Source organism: Rissa tridactyla, chromosome 5 (genome assembly GCF_028500815.1).
Source record: "Rissa tridactyla isolate bRisTri1 chromosome 5, bRisTri1.patW.cur.20221130, whole genome shotgun sequence".
In the NCBI taxonomy this organism is placed as follows: domain Eukaryota; kingdom Metazoa; phylum Chordata; class Aves; order Charadriiformes; family Laridae; genus Rissa; species Rissa tridactyla.
The window spans coordinates 16,418,213-16,430,784 of record NC_071470.1 but is presented as its reverse complement, the minus strand read 5'-3'; the positions used below and the strand labels follow the sequence as shown (position 1 = coordinate 16,430,784).

Sequence of the window (12,572 nt, the reverse complement as noted above, 5' to 3'; positions counted from 1 at the left end):
TCTGCATTTTTCTCACAACCACATCATTAAAAAAAACAGCAAAAAAACCATCAAACCAAACACACGCACACACACCCCCCCAGGGAAAAACCCCACTCCGATAGCAGTGAAGCTTGAACACTATTTTAACCACAGAAAAAAACCAACCGTCTACAGGAGGACACGCTACACATGACACAGGATGCTTGTCAGGCAGAACCAGGACCTTAATGATTCATCTCTTCCCCATGCATAATGCTATCCCATATTTTCCCCGTATGTACAGACAGGTTAGCACTGGCCAACATTTCTCTTGGCGAGAAAGAATTCACTAGGCTGAATATGAGGCCAATTTTATATACGTTACTGCAAAGTTATTTTGGTCTCTTCTGGAAAAAAATTCAAGTTTAAGAGAATACCACAAGATTTAAAACCTATCCTAACAGTTTGTTTTTCTAGGTTTGGAGGGAGAGCGGGTGGTAAGTGAACAACTGATTAAAAGAAAAAACGCAACAAACAACCACACACACAACACAAAAAAACCCACAACACACACACACACCATACTCGGGCTCAACTGCTGCTACGAAAAAATGCATCTGACTTCAGCCTCCTTCCTGTTCTAGAGCTGCTCTACCATCTCAAAGGCCCTTATCGGTCCAGGGAACCAAGCAGTGTGACTGGCATGGAAGAACACAGAGAGAAGTTAACGGCACTGGTCACCTTGTCCATCTTCCGAGGTACTCTTGTTCCAGTTTCGGAGCCATCGGAGCAGTTTATTGGCACAGCTTTGCTCACCCTGCTGTCCAATTATTGCCTTAAGAGATACAGGCTTGTATTTATCTACCCATAGCAATCTCTCCGTTCCATCTTCATTAGTCTCAGAAATCAAGTTCTCCTTAGGTTTTGGGGTTTCTTTCTTCTCTACAGTTTGCCGTTTAAAGTCCATAAGCTTTCGAACAGCAGTGGTTTCTTTCTTAACAGATTTGACAGAATCTCCTTTTTCAGGAGTAGACTTATATTTTTTATTATCAGCTTCCCTTTTGATGGGGCTAAAATTCCTTTTTTCAGCTTTCTGTGGTGTCCTTTTAGGCCTTGAATCCGCTTTCTTTGCCTTAGGAAAACAAAGGTAAGAAAGTTAAAGGGAAATTTCAAAAAAACTCATGCAGTAAGTAAACATGCTGTCTTTGAATACCTGTACAGGAGTGCTTACAAAAGTAACAAAGCTTAGGTATTGATAAAAAGCCTTCAAGAGTAGATAAAGAAGTATTCCTCTCTGAAAAATAAACTACTGTTAACATGATGCCAACCAGTTCTGTAGCGCAACCCATGCAAGAGGCAGGAAATATTCTGGTCATTGCAAAAGCTATAAGTCCCCTTACGTGCTGAGCTTGATACATCATTAAAAAAAAATAATGCAAAACTGATGATTGTCAGGTTGGAATAAATGGGTCATCAGACACCCATGAAGCTGAAGCACAGCTCTCACAAAACAACACTTACAAGCTTGAACACTAAAAAAACCAAACAAACCAACCCCCCAAAAAAACACACAAAACACTAGGAACACGTGGATAAAAGGAGGAGGAACAGGGAATAACCCTGTTTCTAGTAAGGGAACACTCCTCTCAAATACACATTTAAGAGAACTACAGTTATTTAACAACAACACAAAAAGAAACAAACAACAAAAAAAACCCCTCACCCAAAAAAAACCACAACCCCAGAAAGCATTCACTCCAAAACAATTCAAAGGGAGTGAAATCAGCTAGTAAGCTTAGAGTTGCTTTTCCTTAAGACCCCAATAGTATCTTTCCATGTAATAATTAATGTCTAGCCACATCAGAACTGCCAAAGCAACAGCTATACTGAATGCACAACATGCTAGAGCTAACAGAGATTTTAGTAACGTTTTATCAGCTACTACAGACTAAATTTAAAAGTGCATAAAAAAAACTTGTTACTGTTTTCACAGTATTGCCTGAAAAATTTACCTTTACCATTATTACTTCAAGTACCACATAAAGACAAAATCTGTTGCGTATTCACATGGTTTATGTATAGTTGTCCCATGTTTAGAGTATGATTTTTATATTGGGCCTGTCTGGGTACCAGAGAGTATCAGCAACAATTAGTTATTTCAAGTAATAAACAAATACTCAGAGTTTAAAACTGAAACCATCTAAGGAGATAAAATTACCCCCTTAGTCAGATACCTAAAATACAGAATAATGTCAGAATATAAAATGAAAGGTGGGAAAAAACCCTATAGCTCCCAAGCAGAAGTCTTAAACACAAACGTGAAATTTTCAGATTCAATACTTTCAACCTAGAAGGTCAAACTGACAATTGTAGGGTTACTGTTACTGGAACAGAAGACCAAAACTCCTTTCAATTAAAATCAAACCAAAAAAAAACAAACAAAAGCTCAGTAAGTTCATAATAAACAAACCTCTGTTTCAGCTGCCAGCTCATATTTGGACTTTTTGCCTGGCATAGTTCGAATAAGATCAAACAGGCCATCCTCATCGATAACTTTTGTCCCTAAAGTCGACGCCTGGAGCCAAAGAAAGAATTAAAAGTAAGCTCAAGTAGAGTAAGGAGTTACATACTTCACTTCAAAGTGCTTTCCAGTAAAGACTGGGCTAAGGAACACAATAACCACAGGTTTGTTTCTTTATATGTGTGCATGTATGTATATATATAAAAACAAAAACAAAACAAAGCCCTAAAACTTTAGGCAACTTTTCTTTTTCAACATGCACTTTATTTGTAGTACTGCCTCCTTTTGTCAGAGATACTGAAAACCAATGCAGTTAGATAACAATTCACAGTTTCACTTCTACTTCGCTCAGGCACAGAAACGCTCACCTTTTCACATTTAGATTGGCCACAGTCTCTCCCCATAACCAGATAGTTTGTCTTCTTGCTGACATTGCCAGTTACTTTTCCTCCGTAACGTTCAATCAGAGACTTGGCCTCATCTCTTTCAATAGACTCCAAAACGCCTGTAATTACGAATGTCAGGCCTTCCAAGCAGTTTTCAGCTCCCTGAGAACCAGAGCATTGCGGAAAATGCCATTACCTGATGCAATCCTACCAAATATCTCTTCACCATAAATTTTTTAACCCCCTACCATATCAAGTACCCTATGAAACTTTAAAAATACGCCTAGGTTACCCTAGCTAGGTAGTAGTTCTAAAAGTTCAAAAGCCATTAAAAGGACTAGCTACAGACAAAATTTTGCACATGGTTCACCTGATCAATCATACTTGTAACACACTGTGCTTCAAGCACAGCATGTCACTCAAATGAGTAAACAGCAATCTTCAACTTTAGGAGCAGTAACTATTTTTCATCATCATGACTTCATAAATCAAGTACTGAATTTAATTTCTTTGTATATTTCCTTACATTTAGTCACTGCTTTGCATTACAGTTTAGCTTTTTCCAATACATACTTCCCATCTGAAGGTTTTTAAATAGTTTAGTTGATATTTGTTAGATGACTTATAACAGTAAGTCTATGACACACCCACTTCTACATACGGACTTCTGCTGTAGCCAAACTCACCTGAGGTATCTCTTTGGAACCCAGTGCTTTCGGACCCTCACGATTAAGGAAGCTTCGGTAGGCTTGATAATTGGTTCTCCTCTTCTCAGAGTCCTCAGGACTTACAGACTTGGGCAGCGGGGAGGGGGAGAAAAAAAAGAAAATATTAATACACATATTACATATATAAAAAACCCAACAAAATAAACTGAAGTATCCCACTTTAAGACATTTTTATGCACCAAAGGAGAATTAAGTCCTAACACTTGTTTTTAATCTATTAACATGCAATACCGAAGCTTATTCTGGTTTTGGTGCTTGTGTTTTGAGGTATTTTTTTGTTGTTCTTTTTAAAAAGATTTCCAAAACTCACCTGAGAGTTTTTTAAAAAAAAGTGTAGCTATTGTTTATTGTGAAGTTTCTGTAGATTCATCTGTATTCCACATGTACATGCTCACTTAATTGGTGCTTTAAATTCACATCCTATTTTATTTCAGAATTATGATCAGGTATAGACAAGATCTACAGTTACAGAAAGCCTACTTGATAGTATTTGTATTTTTAAGAAACATTTAAGCTTTTTAATTAGCAAAAAAATATTTAAAATTCACCCCCAAAAAGTTGCAAGCTCTCCCTCCCAAATATAACTGTTATTTAAGTGTGAAAATTGTGTGTGAAAATTTGTACTTTATGATTAAAAAGTATGGTTTGAGGATGCCAATAACTGCCAGTGTTCAATAGTTGCAGTTGCTGTATCAGACAGAAGAAAACTATATTATATTCCTACCATAAGAAATACACTTCAGAAACAGGAGATCTAGGAAGGAGAAGGAAGGGGAAAAAAAAAACAAACAAAAACAAACACAAAACCCATTTATCATTCTAATAGCAGTATAGATCCACAAGATCACCACACTCACATAAACAGCTCACTAGGTAAGTGTAAGAATTCTGCATTTTTTCAGGAAAGTTGAACATGAAAAAAACACTGAACTGATTTTGCAGTGTATATGCATACCTTAACGAGCATTAAAGAATTTTCAGTTCCTTCATACATTTAATTTACATTTTTCTAGATAATTTTTTTTCCTATATTTTTTACAATTGCTAGGAACTTAAAGCCTTACCAGACTTTGAAGTTTTAAAAAGATTCAAAGTACCAAGCTACAACAGTGACACACAAACAATAATAAACAAAAACAGTTTTCCTGCAAACTCCACCAAGCCAACTGAATTAATTTTGATAGCTCCTACCTCACTCTTCTTGGGGGAAATTTTCTCCTTCTTTGGTGTTGTCTTCTCTTCTTTCCTTGAAGCAATTTTTTCTTTTGATACTAAACTTTGAGCACCTCTTCCCTTTTCAGCAACCTCTTCTTTTTGTTTGAGAGATACAAGCTTAGAGCTAGGTCTCAAAGGCAATGTCTTATCCATCAACTCTCTTGCTGTTTTACCATCAGATGACTGTGGGGATGAAGGAGACCCTTTTGAACGTTCAGATTTAGTTTGCTGCTTTGCAGCGTAATTCTTTGCTTCACCTGTCGAATTTGTTGCTTTCACTTGAAAGGAGGCAGGGGAAAGAGAGCACACACGTAAGAATGTATCTCATTAATATTATAAATTGGTGAAATGTTTTCTATGTTCCATGTCCTACCTCTTTCCGACTGCTTATATCTTTCCACCACATTAGGACTGGTCTTGGTGCTCAATACTGTTTGTTCTCCTCCTGAATCTTTACGAGCCTAAATAAACAAACAATGCCAAAGTCAGAGGTCCTGAGCTACCATTAAGTCCAGATCCCCGAGTTTCCCTACTGTTAAGTACAACAGACTGAATAACATCTAACAAAGCTGATCCCTACCACAAGTCAGAACACAATGTCCATCAAAAGCAGACAAGCAAATTCTGCACTCAGCAATGCACATTATCGCTCCTTAAGTCAAAGGCCAGACAGACTTCCAGGTTACAGTAAATTTTGATCCAAATCAGTTTACTTATTAGTGTAGAAGTACTAATACTTCCTATATTAAAATCAGCAATCCTAAATTCTGAGAGACTTGATGTACAACCCAGAAAATATTTGATTGTGCTTTACACTGCAAGCTATGAGAACTGGGAAGACTCCCACTACTGGGGTTAGTCTCAAAACTCTCAACATCCCTGGCTTGCCCCTTCTCTCAAAGCAAGGAGAGTATTCTCTTCCTTGATCTGGTCCTCCCAAACCAACAGAGCTATAGCTAATCTAAAGTATGAGTCTTCAGAAGCACACTTCACTCAATTAGAACTAGAACTTAAAAATCCCGTTTCAACAGAAACGGAGAGCACAAAGATGCAACGGTGTCTGCTGTCTGATTATGAAGGACACTTATTTACTGCGTGAGGAAAATCCAGAAGGAAAGTATGATAAGTACGTTATTTTTACACTAACACTTTCTTGCTGTTTTTAACACATTTTTATGAAGTCTCAGAACAAAGGTTAGGTGTCTAAGTAAGAACACTCCCAGCAACGCAACTTCTAAAAATTAAAGTTTAGAAAGAACTCACCTTTTTCTTCTGTGGTGTTTCATCCAACATGGCCAAAGTTTTAGCAAATTCTTCATCTTCATGCAGCTGTCTCTCCAGCTGAAAGGAAAAAAAAAAAACCCACAAAACAAAAGAGATTTTCAGGCTCACGTCTGACAAGTTTTAACTCTACTGTATTTTTTTAAAACTCAAGACAAAAAGTTTATCTAAAATAAGACAGCTGGAAAAAATGCATCCTACCAGAGGCAGAAGAATTTCTGAAAGTGGCACTGAAGAATTACTTGTGTCGCCCAAAAAGAGAGACTGAAATCTAGCGAGAAAAGTAGAGTTTGGATTTGTTGCACTAGAAACATTAATAAACTGTATAACCTGTTTTCAAAGAGATTTTCTGTCCCTTCATATTTTCTATTGTTGTGTATCCTTTTCATTTAATAAACAATCAAAATTTGAAGGCAGGATCTCACAACAATCAGCTTGCACCATGATGCAACCTGTTGGCTTCAGAAAACTTCCAAAAGCAGTCCCAAAGCACAACTAGGAACAATGTCTGTTAAGTATTACGTCTCAATAATGAATGTTTTATTCTCATTTACTGCCAGCAACATATCATATGAAAAAATTATGGCAGTTTGGAGAATTTAGCTATTGCCCTTAGTCCCAGCTCTTGTTGCCAGTTCTGTTTACTTTATGGAAACAAATATACTTTAACTTTTTAATATTTCTACTTACACAACTGATTTTCTTTGACAGAAGAACCAGTAAGAACAAATACTGCACAAGGAATTTGAGAAAGTTATTTATTAATCGTAAAACAAAGCCATGATGGTTTGATTTTTATTTCACCTAAGAAAATAAACGTGACACCTACAATAATAACTGATCATCAGTTACCTTTCCTACCCAATATGGACCCTTGGGGAAAACTTCTTCTATTCCCAAATAGCGTATATTGCCAAGAAATATTGACCAGTATTTTAACAAAACAACAAAAATCCTTTCATAATTGTCTTGAAGTCTAACATGCTACAAGATTCTGTGAGAAAGGGGAAGGGCAGCAACTACCAAATACAAACAAGACTGAGGCAGATACACCTGGACAAAGGTACATTCCTTCAATAACACATATAGACAATGAAAGTATTATAGATAAGATCAGTCCAAATGAAAGACAACACCTTGTTTTTCCTGACAGGTTGTTTATCTTTCTAATAGATGAAAAGCAGATTCATCACACCTCTGCAGCGGTCAAGGATGAAATTAAGTTTTGCATGTTCAATATATTTCTTTCAAAGGATATTCAATATTACCAGTACACAGGAAATTAACTGATTTTCCCATAATAAGTAAATATGTATGACAAGTGTAGCTTTCACTCATATTAGCACCAGTTCAAACAGGAGAGTTTAAGACACACATGTAAGGGTTATTCACATTTTTCTCCACTATAAGAAAACTGGTATGACAACAAGCAAAACAACCATGGATGGCACTTCACTCCAGGGAACGAAAAACAACAAAACAAAAACACAAGGAGACAGAAACTGAATTCTCTGTGAAAAGCAAAATTATTAAGACACATCAACTGCACAGGTAGAGAAAGTCTGAAAAGACAAAAAAAAGATTAAGTGAGATGTTCTATTTACGTAACTGAAATAATGCCCATAAAAATAACTGCACGACTAGGTTTGCACATATGTGCCAAAGTTAAGTATACAGATGAATTTTATTACACTTATGTATAGAATACATGGAAAGTCCATCTTCATTTCTTAAGGAAAAACAATTTTAAGTTAAACAAACTGCTCTTGGCATACAGCAACAAATTTATAGAGCTTTTACCTCTGAATCTTCTTCAAGCTGCAGTTGCTTAGCAATGGCCTCATCATCTACTGTGCTGTCTCTGCTTGGTGAAGGCTACATTTAAGAAAAAAGATCAACAGTTCAGTTTCTCTAATATTGTGTAAATTATAATAATTTAATCTGGACAATTCATTTTGTTTACTTCTAGAAAAGGACCAGGAATAAGACATGCAGCATTTTATTCCTAGCTCTCTAACCTAAACATTATTAAACAAGGCTGTTTTCAAGATATTTTACTATTCAAAACTGTGCTATAATATAAATATTTCTTTAAACAACGCTGAACACCTCTGAAGCTATCACAATTGGACAGCTTGAAAGAGAAATCAACAACTACACTGCGAACTTTTAGTTTCCCCCACTCTTTATTTGGTCCTTTGTTATTCCACAAAGGTATGTGCCATAAAGCTTGAGAAAACAACCTCCTTCCTCTCCCTCCTACCCTCCACCCCCAACTATAAGCTATCCCATCCACTTGCTCATCTCAGAAAACTACTTAATTTTAAGAGAAGTCACTTGAGAAGCAGCAATAGAGAAAATACTATTTTCAACTTTGTGCTATCTTCTCAAAGATGGAAATGCTACTCTAACCTTGCGTTGGAGGACTTGATATGCTCACACATACCATCAGAATTGAACTTGAGTGTCATTAAAAAGCAAGACTAAGTAGGACAAGCAGTTAAGTACCTCCTCGCAGTCATTAAACTAGCCATTTTGATCTGAGACACACGAGCAGTCTAAAAGAACATCATCAGTACTCACTTCTTTCCTTTTACTTGCTACCAGTTTCTTTTCTGATCGCTGGACACTACTTGTCCCAAAATAATCAAGTGCTGAGGTGGGAGTCTGTTTCACTGGAGATAATGGTTTGCTTTTAGGTCGTGGTTTTACATCTTCCTTTTTCACTGTAGTTGTTCCTGGACAACCGATAGTTGACGTCCCATTCTCCTTTGGTTTCAGGGAAATTCTTTTATTGACAAAGTCATCTTCTTCATCTAAACATGAAGAGTATTCTATTACTTCTGGTACATGGAACTTAAGTTCTTATAATGGAACTGTCAAGAGAACTATTTTGGCAGATTACATCAACCCAGATCCTAAAAAAAATGATTACAGGTGTTTGGAACTTATTTGGAAAAAAGGCTGAGTTGAATAACACATAGTATTTAGCATTTTTAATAGCATAGCTCAAGTCTGAATAGATTGAGTACTGAAATAAAACACAAAGTTTGTTACTTGTGTTCATACGTTACCTCCCATTTACAGAAGTTCACAAAGAACACCTTTCCTTCTTACATAGGGAAGATGTATTATAGGGAAAAATATTTAGGTCACTGAAATTTGAGCCCTCTCCTTAATTAATGTGACATCAAATTGAACAGCACAACTCTTCCCCCACATAAAATGTGAAGTACAAAGCTACATTTATTTCATTACTTCATAGTATTCATTAACAGAGCAGCTAATACAGGCTTTGTAGACTTGAATATTCTTAAGAATCTCTCAATAGTACACTGTAAACCAGGGAATATTAGAACATTGTATTTACAAAAAGCTTCTTGAATAAGCTTACCAGTTATTTGTAAAGTACTGCTCATAGCTTACGAATGTTTTAGCAGAAACAGTTTAACTCCATGTTTTACTTTCTCCCCTCTTAGCCAGAGATTCTATGAGCTATTCTACATCCTCTACATTTCTGCACTTAAACACCCTCTCCTTTCACTACAGACAAAACCATTCTCAAAGAAATGCAGCCATTTCACAGAACACAGAAATCAGACAAGAGGTCAACATACAAAATAGATTTTTCAGTTTAAAAGGAGAAGAAAAAGTGGCATACACAGTATCATTAAGAATTAGCCCACAGACCACTGAACAAAAACTCAATCTTTCCTTTTAGGACTATTTTATAATAGCCAGGACACGGTCTTTCCAGCAATGAAAGACAGAAAGAGGATCTGATGGCCATTTATTCGCTCTGGACCCAAACTCTTCATCTAGTCAATCAATCAACAAAACAGATTACCAAGGACTTCAAAGAGTTTTGCGTCACGTCATGAAGTCTCAGTGACAGTTACACAAATGAAACCCTATCACTGGAGCATACAAAAACCTACAGATATCATTGCCAAAGGATTAGATTAATATGACAGCACAGAAGACAAACATCGCTGGACAAACTTCTCGACTGGCGATAAAAGCACTTTCTTTGTGAACTCTTCTAAAAACTCAAAGTGCGCAAGGGCAAGACTTCAAGAAAATCCCCCAAATGCACATTAGACACAGAAGGAATGAAGTGCAAAGTCTTGAGAGGAACAGAAACAGAGGCTGTCTCATTTGCATGCCGCTAACTGAAGTCTGGTTTTACTTTTCTCAAAATAAAGATGTTTCAGACACACCCCTCAATATATGATAAACACAGAAATTCTAAACATCTGTTTTATAATGGAACTTATATTGACAGTATTATTAAAAAAATATGTTCATTTTCCAGTTCTCGCTAATTTTAGCCCCCGTATTTCTTTTCATACAAAATTTTGGTTTTTTAATCACTTCCCTAAGTTTAGATGAAGTCATATGTCTAACATCTATAATATTTGTTATATACTGGACAGATGCAGAGGGAAACAGGTGGGATTTTTTTGTTTCACCTTTTCTCAGTAAATGGCAGTAACAAGCATTTTCGGCATCAGCTGTAACTTTATGGTACTGAACCCTTACTAAGCAGAATATAACACGTACAAAAGGGGATCCTGACTATTCCTGGGAGAAAAAGTTCAGAGAGAAAGAGAAATAAAATAAAGATACATCTGTAAGGGAGGAAATTGGTTCAGCGGTTTAATCAAGAATGCCTAAAGATAAGAATTTATCTATGAAAAAGTGGCATTTTAGCCAATTCAATTCACAAAGCAATATATGAGAGAAAATTCAAGCCCAGGTCCCTCAGTTGACAGCAGCGAGTTTTAGCACAAACCTAAAAGCCTTACTATTCTCAACACAATTTACTTTCCCCAGGCAACAGTAAATCTCTTACTGCCATTTAGCTCAATTTAACAAACTATTACATGTCCGGGAGATTTGGACACTAGCTCCTAATTTTCAGTAGTTTGAGGTCTGAATAGGAGCCTGCTTATCTCAAACTTAATTTCAGAAATATTGTTGCTTCTTTTAAATTTTTTAGTTTAACAAGAAAATGCATTTGCAGGAGTAAAATGTACCTATTGCTAGTAATTAACAGTTAATGTAGATGGAATTACATTTATTTGTCTTGAAAAGAAGATACACATCCTGTTCTGCCCCCCCCTGCTCCCAGCTTTTCTTAAGCTAAGGACTGTTCCATGCTAGAAAAGAATCTTTACTCAACACTACTGTTATCAGAAGATCTGCATGCAATATTGATTTTTTTCATTATTCACTCATAACTATTTAAATAACAAAGAAACAACAGGATATTGCTTTCTCTCAAGCAGAAAGAAGCAGAGTAAACATGATTAGGTTTTAATTAAAAAGGATGGGGAATTGAGTCATTTATGATACCAGTACTAAGCATTACCAATAATTACAGCTTTGCTTTAATTATGTCCTTCCTAGAAACGACAGGATTAGAAGCATTTATTGACTGCAGGCGGTGTCTGAAGGAGGACAAGAGACTCACAGCACTTACGAACAGTCGTCTATAGAAGTAAATAAAGAAAAGGCAGAATGAGAACATGAAAGTGGCCATTAGGAAACAAAACCACACCGATTCTATAAAGTGGATTTCAAAAAATGCTTTAGGGGACAAATATTCAGGCTACAGTTTCATCCCAGGTTCAGGAAATTCATAAGTACATCACAAATTCGTCTGATCTCTGGGCACTCCCCTTATTTCAAGTACTTAAGAACATCAACTTTTTCTGTAAAACCCTTAACACTTCTTCCTTGCAACAAACTGCTCGTGCATGCCTACTGCTACAGCAGTGAACAGCAAAGTTCATCAGTTGCACACTTTCAGTTTCCTCACAAGCTTGAGGGTGACTTCATTTACAACTTTGAAAAAATCAAGAGTCCTAGTATTGCTGCTGGACTATTCAGGTCAGTGTTTCTCAACACATGACCTGTAAAAGATGAGAGACATTCTCATTCATACAAGCCAGACAATAATTTGTGGGAAAATAAAAGTGAAAATTCAAGATTTTAGCTTATAAAAATTGTAGATTAATTGCATTCATATAGCCATTGCTCGGTGAACAGTTGAGATAGCCTCACATGGGGGCACAGACTTCACAAAGTAGGAAAAAGGAATCAATTTTATCATCAACTAGATTACTTTTATGTTGCTCAATCTTTGTATAGCATAACAAGACTACTCCAAGAACAGTATTTCCTGTTTATATTGACATATTTTTTTGTCTGTGCTATACCATGAAAAAATGCCCTGAGCATACATTTGGGTTTTTTTTTCAGGATTAGCTCTGAATTACAAACCCAAGTCAAGACCATGTATTCTAGTCTAGTTTTCTGGGAATTAAGTAGATGTTACAAAGAGAAAGCTAATCATGTGATTAATGGAACAGACAAGGCATGACAACCAGGAGATTGTGTTTAATTATTTTGGATGCAAACACTACACATGAAGCAGGGACCTATTATGCCAGGCAATGTACAAGGCCCAACTTC

The 12,572-nt window shown here is 36.3% G+C and overlaps 1 protein-coding gene across 4 annotated transcripts in view; it reads right to left on the bottom strand.

The window, feature by feature from the left end:
- Positions 1–12,572, bottom strand: part of RFC1 (replication factor C subunit 1) — a 41,943-nt gene that overhangs the window by 9,986 nt on the left and 19,385 nt on the right. For all 4 annotated transcript variants that reach the window (XM_054203603.1, XM_054203604.1, XM_054203601.1 and 1 more), the window contains 9 exons: positions 8,676–8,908; positions 7,893–7,967; positions 6,075–6,152; positions 5,185–5,272; positions 4,788–5,089; positions 3,555–3,662; positions 2,851–3,030; positions 2,432–2,536; positions 703–1,093 (listed from right to left, as the gene is read on the bottom strand). In XM_054203603.1, the coding sequence (XP_054059578.1) occupies positions 703–1,093; positions 2,432–2,536; positions 2,851–3,030; positions 3,555–3,662; positions 4,788–5,089; positions 5,185–5,272; positions 6,075–6,152; positions 7,893–7,967; positions 8,676–8,908 (1,560 nt within the window). The remainder of the gene's footprint in view (positions 1–702; positions 1,094–2,431; positions 2,537–2,850; positions 3,031–3,554; positions 3,663–4,787; positions 5,090–5,184; positions 5,273–6,074; positions 6,153–7,892; positions 7,968–8,675; positions 8,909–12,572) is intronic.